We start from the raw sequence: 12,111 nt of genomic DNA on the forward strand, positions 1-12,111 counted from the left end.
CCCAGAAGGGTCCTCAGTGGGAAATGTTCAGCCCCGGCACTGGGGTCTCTGGAGAACTGCTGGATGGGCCAGTGGTGCCCACACTTTCCGAGCTAACCTTGGGGGAACTCAGGGTGGCCGGGGGGGGGTGCGGCCGGGGTCGGAAGGAAGAGGTGGGTGTTTGCTGGTATGTGACAGCCCACGGGCTGGGGGATGCTGATGGTGAGTGTGCCTCTTGCAGTCATGACTTGTCCTGAGACACTGGTCACAGCCCCACAACCATCTTGTAGATGTAGAGCTGGCTGGGTGGGGTTTTGTTTGCCCTTTTTCAACAGGAGGGGCAAATGGTCCCGCTATGCTATGAAAACAGGGCACACGCGGGACGCTCACGGTGCTGAGGGAGGTGTGCGGACGCCAGGGGGAACATCCCACCACCTTGGCAACCCTCTGCCCGCAAAGCTCTGCGGAGGGGTCAACTTGCAACCAACACCCCAGCGGCCCCAGAGTCTCTTCTGGAAGGACACAGGATCTTTACAAGAAGCAGCCCAGGCAAACACCACAGAAGAATAAACAAGGGCCCAGCGCCAACCCTGTGGACCACAGACCAGTGGCCGTGGGCCCCAGGGCTCTACCCTGGGAGGCACCCAGACCTCCCAACTGGGCAGGACTCTTCAGGCCCCAAGGATGGGAAAGGCCAGGGGGAGGCCCTGAGGCTCCACGGGGAGCAAAGCACAGAGTTTCGGTTAAGGCACCCACGTGGACAGAAAGCCCTGAGATGCCCTCCCTTCACGGAGACCCAGGCTCCAGCCAAGAGTGACATCAATAGTGCAAAGGTCCCCTGCTGTGGGGGCAGACGAGTGGTTCTGACTGATTAAAGGGAAATGCTGGCTCTGGGTGCTGTAACATCTGCCCAGCACAGCAGGAGGTTCATGGCCCCCCAAACAGCCCAAGCTGGGGAGGCCCAACACATTTGTGCTCCTAACAACGGAGCCTTGGTCCTCTGTAGTCCACATAAACCACCTCTTCTCCCTTCTCCACCCAGCCCCCTGGTACTGGGGGTGGGGTAGGCTGTTAGGGGCTGCCCTGTGTCCTCCAAAATTCATATGATGATGTATTAACTCCCAGTGCCTCAGAATGGGACCATATTTGGAGATAGGGTCTTTCAAGAGGTGGGCCTCCATCCAGTATAACAGGTGTCCTTCTAGGAAGGAGAGACTGGGACAGAGAGGCAACCAGAGAAAAGACCACAATAGGACACAAGAAGGCTTCCATCCACACGCCAAGCAGAGGGACCTCAAAAAAAAACAGCCCTGCCGATACCTTGATCTTGGACTTCCGGCCTCCAGAACAGTGAGGAAACACATTTCTGTTACAAAAGCTGCCCGGTCTGTGGTCTTTTGTGTGTCAGCCTTGGGAAACTCATACAACGGGGGCTGGGGGGGCGGGGCAGAGGAGGATGAGGGGGTCCAGGTCAGTCCCCAACTCCCACCACTTTAGGCCTTGGGAAGCTCACGTTTCTCCACCTTTAGGAAACCCAAAGATCTCATGAGCGCCCGCTTGCCCCAAAGAACCAGTTGTTCAGAAGGGTACCCCAAATTCCCCCAAAACTGAGGATTTTAGAGTAACCTAACATAGAGGTTAGCTTTGGTGTCCAACGAACGCCAGAGACACTCACCTGCAGATTGGTCGTTTCGAAACACAAAACAGTTTGGGGAACCCCTGTGGGTGCGCCCAGGTCATACAGCCAACCTCATAATCTCAGGGACTGCCCGTTCAGCAGGGGCTCAAACAGGGAAGGAAAGAACCAGTACTTTCTCCCCTAAGGCCGGGCACTCACCGCCTGGTGGTGACCCCAACACAGAACTGAACCAGAGCTGCCTTTCCTTGAAGAGATCCGGGAGGGACCAGGGTGCGAGGGGAGGGGCGGGGGCAGGGTCACTCTCCTGCCTCTGCCGCAGGGGTGGGGGGACCCACACTCCTTCTCCTGGCGTCCTGAGGCCAGCCCCGGCCCGTGCGCCCTTACCTTCCCGCCTCCTGGCTGGTGCTTCAGGTTTTCGGTGGAGCCGATCTTGGATCTGACATTCTTCAGGTCTGGCATGGGGACGGGAGCAGTCTGCAGGCGGCTCTTGGCTGAAGACGGCGACTTGGGTGGGGTGCGGACCACCGCCACCTTCTTGGGCTCCCGGGTGGGCGGGGTTGGCAGGGACGGGGTACGGGAGCGGCTGCCAGGGGTGCCCGGGGAGCCGGGGCTGCTGTAGCCACTGCGATCCCCAGATTTCCCAGATTCACCTGCAGAGACAGGAGGCAGTGAGGCCAGCGCTTGGGGTGGGTGGGAGCCAGAAAAGGCCCTGGGGGCTGCCTGTCCCGAGGGCCCACTCCCAGACGCAGGGCTGGTGAGGCAGGCAGGAACCAGTCGGAGGCTCCGCTAAGCCAGCGGGAGGCTGCCCCTGACCTCATTTCTAGAGACATGTCTCTTCTTCCAGGCCTGGTTACTTAGGGACAGAGACTTCCTGTTTCCCAGGGAGGAAACAGAGCAGTCACCAAGGACCGCCTGGTACCCTTTCCTTAGGGGCAACTCTGCCCCACGGCCCCAGGGTCAAGAGACTAGGTCCAGCTAGCTCTGTGGTCTCAGACAAGTCACCTTCCCTCTCAAGAGCTTAAGGGCCTCAACTGGAACATGAGAATAACGACAGTGCCCGCAGGGAGGGAGGCCAGGCGCGGATGCGCGTAGATGTGCTCTGAAAGACTCTAGTGCCATCCTATGTGGCTTTTCCCTGAATAAGGGTGACACGGTGACAGGACCAGGGGACACGCTTGTCTGGATCTATTAGACCCTTTACCCACTGGGTGAATTTTAAGCTCTTCAGCAAGTTCCAGGCCCCTTTCCCCACAGGCCCCTGTGCAGCCTCCCCGACCCCTCTGTGGCATGTGGGCTCCAGAGCGGGATGCCTGCTCTGTGTGCACCTGTCCCTAGCTCTCCAGACGAGCCGTGTCCCCTTGTGCCTCCCTGTCCTGCACTCTCCAAGAACTCCCTTCCCCCTACACCGATGCATGGCTGTCCATGCACCTTTCCCAACTGCCAGGAAGGCTGCTGGGGCTGCTCTTTCCCCAACAGACTCAGTCCTGGCTCCTCAGCCTGCTTCCGTCCTGCACTTCCCAGACCCCTGCACACTCCAGTTACTATTCCATGAGCCCCATGAAGCAGCGTTTCTCCAAGTGTGGCCCAGGGACCCCTGCGTCAGCATCTCCAGAGCCTTGGGTCAGGCGTGGGACCTGGAAGATGCAGATTCCAGGGCCCGTCCAGCCCTGGAATGACAGAAGCCCCTAGGCTGGGGCCTGTCCTGCCGGTTGCTCCCAAGTTCCCTGGGGATTCTTGAGCACACCTGAGTCTCAGAGCCATGGGGCTGGGTGCTGTGCCTGGGTGAGGGCCCAGCTCCCCTCAGCTCTGAGGGTGGCTGAGCTCTCTTGGTACCTCCAAGCTTCCCAGATACCCTGGTCCCTGCCCCAGGAACCATCTATACCAAACCGGGACCTGCAGGCCCCACCCTGGAGAAGGTGGCTCTTGGCTGGAAGCACTGGGCAGCAGTGAAAAGGCAACTTCTCTCATCAAGGGGCAGAGGAAGCCCCGCCATTTTTAAGAGTTTGAATTTCCATGTCTGTGGGACGTTCCTAAGGTCGTCAAGCTCTGGGGCAACAGAACAAACGAAGCTTTTCCTCTTTTTCCACATCGGGAAGCAACAGATGGGGCCTCCACTCCAGGCTCAGCCCCCCGCTCCCCTGCTCCTGCCTCCAGGCACACAGGCTGACCACTGGACTTGGGGGTGGCTGCAAATCCTTTTTGCGCCACTTAATTGCAGACTGACCTTGGGCAAGCCATTCAACCTCCTAAGCCTGCGTCCTTATCTGGAAAGTGGGAAGAGCAGCCACAGCCCATGGGGCTGATTTGAAGGCTGGATGTAGCACCAGGACAAGTGTCTGGTGCAGGGGTGAGTGCTCACAGGGTGTGTGTTTCATAAATGTCAGCGGGAATTTCACACCTCCACCTTGGGCCAAGCCTCCAGCACCCCAAAACAGCTGAAGACTCATGCTTCCTGCCCCCAGAGCCTCGGATGAAGTTCATGAGAACACGCGGGAATCGAAAGGTCCGTCAGACAGACGCATCTGCGTGAGCCACAAAAAGAGAAGCAGGAATTCGGACGGTTCTGCGTTCAGATTCAATGTGTGAAACCCACATCTCAGAAGCAGGTCGTCTCTGCTCTCAAACCTAGGCCAACAAACAGCCACACACGCACCGCGAGTGCCCCACTGGGCAAAGCAGCCCCCGAATTACCTCGCTCGGATTTTGCCCCCGCAGGGGGTGGTTTTCTCTGCACTTGCTTGGTAGCTTAAAAAGAAAAATCCACAGAAAGCCTCATTATAATCAAGCTTAAACGGGACCTCCATGAGTCTTCATGCTGCAGGCACCAGCCAGGCCACAGGGCAAAGGTGAGCTGGGCAGGGAGTGTGTTCAGGGAGCAGGGGTCCCCACTGGCAGGACACAGGTCAAGGCGGCCCACTGAGGTCTGTCCACCCGCAAGCTGCCACCCAAACGCAGGGGAGATCCAAAGAGAAAGGCACATTCTCGTTCCCAGCAATGTGAGTTGTGTGAGTCAACTGGCTTAATGCCAAGTGAAGAAAAGCAGGGTCAAAATCATGTACCAAATCCAATCACAATTCTGTGAATTACTCTTATGTCATATGAATTATAGACAGGAAGAAACCATCCAGCGGGCATTCGCGAGCAGAACATCCTTGCAAGCACCACCCCAGGGCAAAGGAGGCAAACATCACTGCAAAAACATGCAGACAAAGGGCTCTGAGCTGCCACCCCAGGGTCAGCGCACAGCAGAGAGACCCCTGAACCAGTCCGGGCTTCTCGAGGCCTGTACAAGATCCACGGGGCCCTGAGCACCACCCCAAAGCTAAGGCAGGCCAGATGCCCCCTGAGTTGTGCAGAAGCCAAACCTGGTCACCTGGGACAGGGCCCCTGGGGCAGGGGTGGGAGTGGGAGAGAGGAGCTCAGCCTGGCTGTCTCCCATCCCCAAAGAGGGCAACTATTCTTTATAGCACCACTGGGAGCAGATTTACTCCACGGAAGCCTGCCTGGTACTCAGAACTAACTGGGCTTTACTCACACGAGCGCAGGGATATAGGCGCAGCCTGCCGGTGCTCAGCCGAGCCACTCAGGGCCCGCCAAAGGGCCCACTCCAGCAAGTTCAGCTGAGCGGGGGCCACACCTGGTGTCAGGTCACCTGTAGTGACCCATCCCGGCTGCTGCTCTCTTTCCAGAGACACAGAGCCGCCAGGCGGGGGCCCCGAGGCTTGGCGTCAGAGAAACTCAGAGCATCCCCTTTCTGCCACTTAGTCACGCGGCTGCACGCTCTTCCTGCTTGAAGTGGGCTGCTCAGACTTCTACCTGCACATTCTTAGGGCCTTGATTTCGTCATCGCTCAAAAGTGGGGATTCAATATCTCGGAAAATTGTCAAAAATGAGCACTCAGGTGTTTAGTGAGCAGCAGGTGTCCATGTGTCCTTCAGCTACGGCAGTGATTAACTGCCAGGGGCCCTCAAAGTTGAGGACGGCCCCTACTGACAGCTGCCCCTGACCTGGATTCCAGAGAACGGTCTTCTTACCCGTGCCCGGCGGGGTCTTTGGGGAGGGCGTGGTTTTCGCTGGAATCCTGGTGGCATTGGCCTGGCCTTTCTGGCCTGGAGGGGCCGCTCCCCGGGGTGTGGCGATCTTCGTTCCGCTTCTACCATCCGCCCCCTGTCAACCGAAGCACCGTACAGTGGTTTTTACGACCGGGAAAGGTGACTCTCACCTAGAGTCCATGCCAGCCCCACTCAACCTCCTTAACTCAAAACGAGGCTAAGATTGGGGTGACCCTTTGCTTGCTAGATGCAACAAGCGTCTTCCACAATCTCAAGGGTTTGCCGGCCGCACAAACCCATAGCTCCACCCAATCGCCAAGCTCCCCGACCACTGTGGGCTCCTGGAGGAACAGTTTACGTGAGTTCTCAGCATGAGTTGTGCTGTTGTGTTTTATCAAAAGGTAACAGAGCTTCGAGTGACGATCAGGCTCATCATCCGCCCAGGGCTGATCGATGGGCAGGACATTCCTGTGTGGACAGCCATTTTCCAACTCTCCACAGGGATTCACCTGACTGCCAGTGGTTGGATTCACCAGAGGCTCCCAGGGACACTGATGAACCTGACCGCGGGTGCTAACAGAGCTAGGTCATTCTTCTGTTCTCTCCCAAACAACCCTTAGGTTTCGGTGACTCCTGAGAGGGCTAAGAGCATTTGGCAGGGTGAACACCAGTGCCAGTTAGCAAACTGGCCAATGGTTAAGAGCCGGTGAGCAAGCCGTCTGCTGACTGGGTGCAGTTATTGGGTTTGACCTTGACACATAACACAAACTCAAAAAAGAAACTGACATTCACCAGAGATCATAGGATGGTTCAAGGGGAGTGAGGGGAGCGTGCCCTTGCGGGACTGGCTCTGGGCGTGGTGCCACATCCAACCCACAAGGGGGCGACCTAGAAGCACTCCCAGTTAGGGTGGTGATTTTTCAAACCAGGGCCCCCTCGGGTGCTGTAAGGGACAAACGAACAGGGCGGGGGGGGGGGGAGGGTCTGAGAAAACCAGTGCCACACCCCCTCGTCCCAGTTCAACCAGAATTTTCACTGTTCTACGTGGTGCTTCTAGGTAAGAGGTTCTCTGAAGGAAGGTCTTTGTGGCTAAAAACAGCATCCATTTGAAAACCATACTAGAGCAGCCTGATTCTTTTCAAAGGTGGTTTCCTTACCTTGACTTTCATTTCCTTTGCTCCAGAACTGCCAGTTCGGGGTGTGACAGAAGAGACGTGTTTAGGAGTGGAAGATGACTCTGGGCACACGGCAGGGCTGGAGGGTTTGATCAAAGGGTCTGAGCTACCAGGAGTGGGGCGTTGGGGGCTAAGGCAAGGCCTAGTTTTCAAGGTTTTAGCAGAGGAAGGTGTGGATGTCTTAAACATAAACATAAATAAAATCAAAATAAAAGTCAGCACATGGGGGAGGGGAACAAACTGAAAAAGGAGAGTAACTAAAAATAAACAAGGCAGGCAATGGTTTAAAGCAGTGATCTCCAAACTGGACTGTGTTCCCACATCTGTCATCCCCTAAGGACTGCAAGTGGCCACACACTCTAACGTCCTCGTGGTTATTTATCAGCTAAATACATGTACTACAATGCCAACATACGATGTACATTATAAAACTTACTTCTGATAGAACTTTTAAAAGAGAAGAGACAAAAAAATGGATAGACGTTCTAGAATGTTCTTTAGCCCATTGGATCTTCTTGTGCTGCACCCTGCCACTTTGGAGACCACTGGTTTAAAGGTGTTTCACGCCCAAAGAGTTCATGGAGATCGCCAAAGCATATGATTTTTAGGATGTTTTCCAAGAAAACATCCCCAGTGTGTCATGGGTCATCCCCAATGTGTCATGGGTCAGCAGGGCCCCACTTTCCACTAAATTCCAGGTGAGGAGCTCATGCTGGCCTGCTAACCCTAGGCCTTCTTCCGCCATATGGAGAGTGTCACACTTGCTAACACCAGGATTGTGCGTATCCCAAGTCTTAAAGATTCTGCCTTATGCCTCAGGTTTTATGTGCACACGCATGCGCACGTGCAACACAAACACACACACTTTCTGATTAAAGTCTCAAACAAAACTAACTTTCACACTATCTGGTAAATCCTAACCTGGCCCGTGTTCACTTTTGAACACATTCTACCTAAGGAAAGTGTCTGGGTGAGCCCAACAAAAGGCCGTGGGGCTGGACGACCTCACAGACGGAGCTGCCCCTTCGAGGAGAGGGAAACTGATGGACAGTGGTTAGCACCCATGGTTTGTCCTAACTGGCTCTGGGGGACTTTGACCAGGAAGCATGGCCCTGGTGGAGGAGGTGAGCTGGGAGGAGGAGGAGGAGGGGTCACACCTTCAGGCATAAAACTGAGAGGCCTAGTCCAGAGGTGTTTCCAAGAGGGAGTCAGAGCTACCAAACAAGGACCTTGGCTTTGTTTCCTCGTTGCCCTCGGATCCTCCACCAAAATGGCAGAGGCCCTGTGCGTGGCCAGCCTTGGCGAGGAGGAGGGCCCAAGGTGCGGGGAAAGGTGTGAGGGGACAGACCGAGGCTGAGGTCCTGGAACTGGTGATAAGAAAAGTTGGGGGTGGATACTCCTTCCCCCGCTGCACAAGGCCCCCTTCTGCCGGAGGCACTCCCTACCTGGCCCAGGTTCGTGCAAGATCCAACCCCTCGCTGTCCAGGGCAGGGATGCCGTTCCCACGTGTGCAAATGGATGAATGAACGGAATACATGCATGCACGAGGCTGGGATTCCCCTGACGTGCATCCCGACTGGCTAGCAGCTCTTGCTACGGCTTCGTGCCTCTACGGCAGAGCCCCCCAAGTCCCCGCAGGACCCTCAGCTCCTCACCAGGGTTGTGATGGCAAACCCTGACCCCCTAGAGGGAGGCACAGCACATGCTACCCATCTCCTAGAGCTACCCTCTGCTTCTGAGGACCCCACCAGGGCTCTGGGATGGGTGAAGACCCAGATGTTTCAGGCAGAATTTATACTGGAAATTTTAGGTGCCTTTACAAAAAGTAGGTCTTCATCTAGGGCCTCAGTGGGATTTTCCTGGGGAAACTCTACTGTGCAGTTATGGGGGAATTTTCCAGGATGCAAAGTCATTAAGGGGGGAAACTACAGCTGACAGGAAGCACTGAGAAAACCAGCATGGTTCTGGATGCACTTTCAGTGGGAGCAGGTGCTTCATTCACTGCTCCTCAGGTTGGTTTTTGAAGTCTGACTAAAGCTTGTGTTGAACGGGCACCTTGGCAAGATTTCAAGACAGCGTCTACTGCACAGCTTACGTCCCACCGTACGTCAGCCCCACTCAGAGCTCTGCAGCAACCAACCCACCTGCCTAGAGTTCTCAGAACACGCATCATCTCTTCATGCTTCTGGGCTTTGCTGTGCTGTTCCTACTCCTCAGAAACCCTCCTTTATATTTCCTTCCCCATCTGGCTCATAGATCCCCTCTTCTAGGGCTTATCCAGAACCCTCCACCTTAGGTTAGAGGTCACTTCCTTGATCAATGCTCCCTCGGCCACCTGAATAAACGGTATTTTCTCTACACCTTAAGTATGTGTGTGTACATATACGCTCACTGAGCCTGGATCTGCAGTGGGAAGTGTAAGATGTGCGAAATTCAAACTTTATTGCAGAAAATTCAAGTGTATCTTTGTTTGCTACGAACATCTCATTTCAACTATGCTCACGGAATTGCAATTAGGAGCATGAATTCATTCACCTGCTGACCGCCCTTCCCAGGCATAAGCAGCAAAGTGGATAAATGCTGGAATTTTAACTGTTTGCATAAAAATACAAAGCACTTTTTAAATGACAATCATCCTTCAGTGACAGACGTTCCCCACGTTACATAAAAAAAATCCAGATAAGCATGGCTTCTTGATAAACTTGACGTCGGCAGAGGTTGGCAGTTTTATCAGCTTACCTTGGCTTTTTTGTCCTCGGGTCCAGCCCCATCTTTGCCTTTACTGACCATGCGAGCTGATAAGATATAAAATGAGAATGTATGTTACACCCAATTGCAGAGCTCCTGGAAAGAGCTGGATACGGTTGCGCTGATTTCTTGGGATCCGTACAATGTGTTCTGTTCAGCTGGGCTGGGTGGAAATCCAGTGGATTTTCTTTCCCCTTGAATCTGTCTCTCGTTGTTAGTATCAACACAGCACACTGGGGTCATTGCTTGGTGCACCCTGACAAGAGGGGGCAGCAGGCTGGCTGAGGGTGGGGACATGCAGAGAGGGCTCGGTGAAAACTCTTCCAGGCACACGCGGGCAACAGGGGCGATCAGGGAAGGTAGACAGTGCAGACCCCATCTCTCATAGGCTCCTCCCCTGTCTCTGCCAGGGTCAGCCTCTCCTAGCGGGGACCGACCCCACTCCAAGGAAGGGCATTTGGAGGCCCCCGGGCCATAGACGGAGCAGCTCAGCTATGCTCCGACCCCCTGCGGGACCTCCGACCCCCTGCGGGACCTCCGGACTCATGCTGTCACCCAGAGCTTGCCCCTCGCTAATGAGGGCTACGGTCGCCAGCCCCAGCTGCCCTGCCCCCTGACAAGCCCGGTCCACCCCTGACCCAACTGGGAAGGGTCTTCTCGCCGCCTACGGGCCCTCCCAAGGGGACTAATCCTTGCCATTTCCCCAACTTAGCTATAGACTAGTTACCATCAAACATTTTACAGGTGTCTTGAGTTTAGGACCAAACTGCAGGCGGCTTTTGTGTGTAGAAAGCCACGCCCCCTGGTGAAACCAGGTGTCTACCAGCATCCTCTCTAACTCATCCCTCCCTTTTGTTGACATTCTTTGCTGAAAATTGATGATAGATTTTCGTCCTTGGTTTCAATATCGTAATCCCCCTGCTGAAAAGTCAGTGGGGCCTCCTGGAGCTTCCCACTGGATTTCTAGAGTGGCCCGGACTGATGATCCAGCCCAGAGACCGTCACACATTACTGCTCGGGAGACAGGTTGATAAAACACAGATTCCTGGGCTCACGCGAGACTCGGTAAGCTCAAGGTGGGGCCTATGAATATGCATTTTAATAAAAGCCCCAGGTGGAACTGATTCATGCTTTTGCCCAAATCAACCTGATTATCACCATCCATGTCACAACAGAAGCATCTGCTAGATCCACATTTCCCAAACTGGGTCCTACTGCACAAGTCCTCTTCCAGGAGATGTTAGCAGGTCAGAGCAAGTAAATTTGGGAAATCTGTACTCTGTGTCTTTCTCAGAGCGTCATAATGTGCATTAGAATATTAAAGGCTCTGACAAGTCCTGCTGCAACAAACCTTGCTTAACTTTGCTTCATTTGTTTTTTCCAAACTTATTGGATCACGGAGCTCCTTTTCCCCTGGACACATCTATCAATAGCCAGTATTCAATAAAACACCATTTCAGGAAACACTATTATAATTGGCCAAGTCACAGTTTTTTGTCCCCTACTATTTTGGAATTTAGGATATTTTAAAATAGGATAATATAGGAATTTTGAGGGGTCTTAAATTTCAATACAAGTTCCTTTATGTACAACATTTCAAAGTTCTCTTGACAAGTAAAATCTAATAAAATCTAACAGATGTTTGCAATTGACAGCTCAAGTAACGGGTTTCTGAGCCCTGTGAATAATTCCAACACACTGGATGTCCTAAATGTATGAATGCACCTGACTAGTAACCATGACATCTCCACTGGCCTCCTTGTCTTCCTGACAGACATGCCAACATGGGGGAACCTCCCCTACCACCTCTCCGGCTCCCGAAGGGCTGCTGTGCTGGAAGCAGGCTGGGGCTGAGGCCCCTGCAACCTCAGCACAGGGGTTCCCAGGCTGCCGCAAGGGAGGAAGAGAAGATTCAGACAGGAACATTTTGTTTGTGCTCATTGTCTCCCCTGCCACAAGGCAGGGTGGGTAGGGGTGGGGGCTGTTGGGCCAAAGACTCAGCTTGGGCTCTGGGCTACCCCCAAATGCTCATGTATGTGTCACCTGTTACATGTGATGTGTTGTCCACTGACAAGAGCAGCAGAAGACAGGCTCATGCCCTCTGTGTCTCTGGGCTTGGAGGGCATACTTCAGAACCTTCCAGAAGGCACTGTGCTGAACAGGGAAGAGCGTGACTTTCAGCGCAGACCCACCTGGATTCTGAACGCCGCTCTGTCACTTACTACTTGGTGACCTTCAGCGAGTTATGTTACCTCTCTGAGCCTGCTTCCTCATGTGCAAAGTGGGGCTAATTATGCCCTCTTGGAAGTGTTGGGAGGGTTCTAGACGATGAATTTAGGGCACATAATCAGCCCTCCACAGTGGACCAGCTGTTACTCGCTCTGCAGAGGGTGGCACACCAGCCACCTGTGGGCTGATGGACCGTTGTGGGTCATCGGGGTCCAGAGAAGTGGACAGGGTGGAAAGCACTGGGTGGGCTGGAGGTCACATGCAGCATGGCGGGCAAGCGTGAGAGGAG

At 54.3% G+C, this 12,111-nt stretch overlaps 1 protein-coding gene across 17 annotated transcripts in view; it reads right to left on the reverse strand.

Annotated features, from left to right (window-relative positions):
• Positions 1–12,111, reverse strand: part of MAPT (microtubule associated protein tau) — a 97,846-nt gene that overhangs the window by 16,692 nt on the left and 69,043 nt on the right. For 9 of the 17 annotated variants that reach the window (XM_073883122.1, XM_073883135.1, XM_073883123.1 and 6 more), the window contains 3 exons: positions 9,585–9,640; positions 5,653–5,785; positions 2,003–2,268 (listed from right to left, as the gene is read on the reverse strand). In XM_073883122.1, the coding sequence (XP_073739223.1) occupies positions 2,003–2,268; positions 5,653–5,785; positions 9,585–9,640 (455 nt within the window). Of the gene's footprint in view, positions 1–2,002; positions 2,269–5,652; positions 5,786–6,827; positions 7,026–9,584; positions 9,641–12,111 lie in introns of all 17 variants that reach the window. The other 8 variants (XM_073883121.1, XM_073883117.1, XM_073883118.1 and 5 more) reach the window with 2 other exon arrangements.

The sequence above is a fragment of the Callorhinus ursinus genome, unplaced genomic scaffold (assembly GCF_003265705.2).
Source record: "Callorhinus ursinus isolate GAN/ISIS: 27379988/994484 unplaced genomic scaffold, GSC_fseal_2.0 scaffold50, whole genome shotgun sequence".
Taxonomy (NCBI): domain Eukaryota; kingdom Metazoa; phylum Chordata; class Mammalia; order Carnivora; family Otariidae; genus Callorhinus; species Callorhinus ursinus.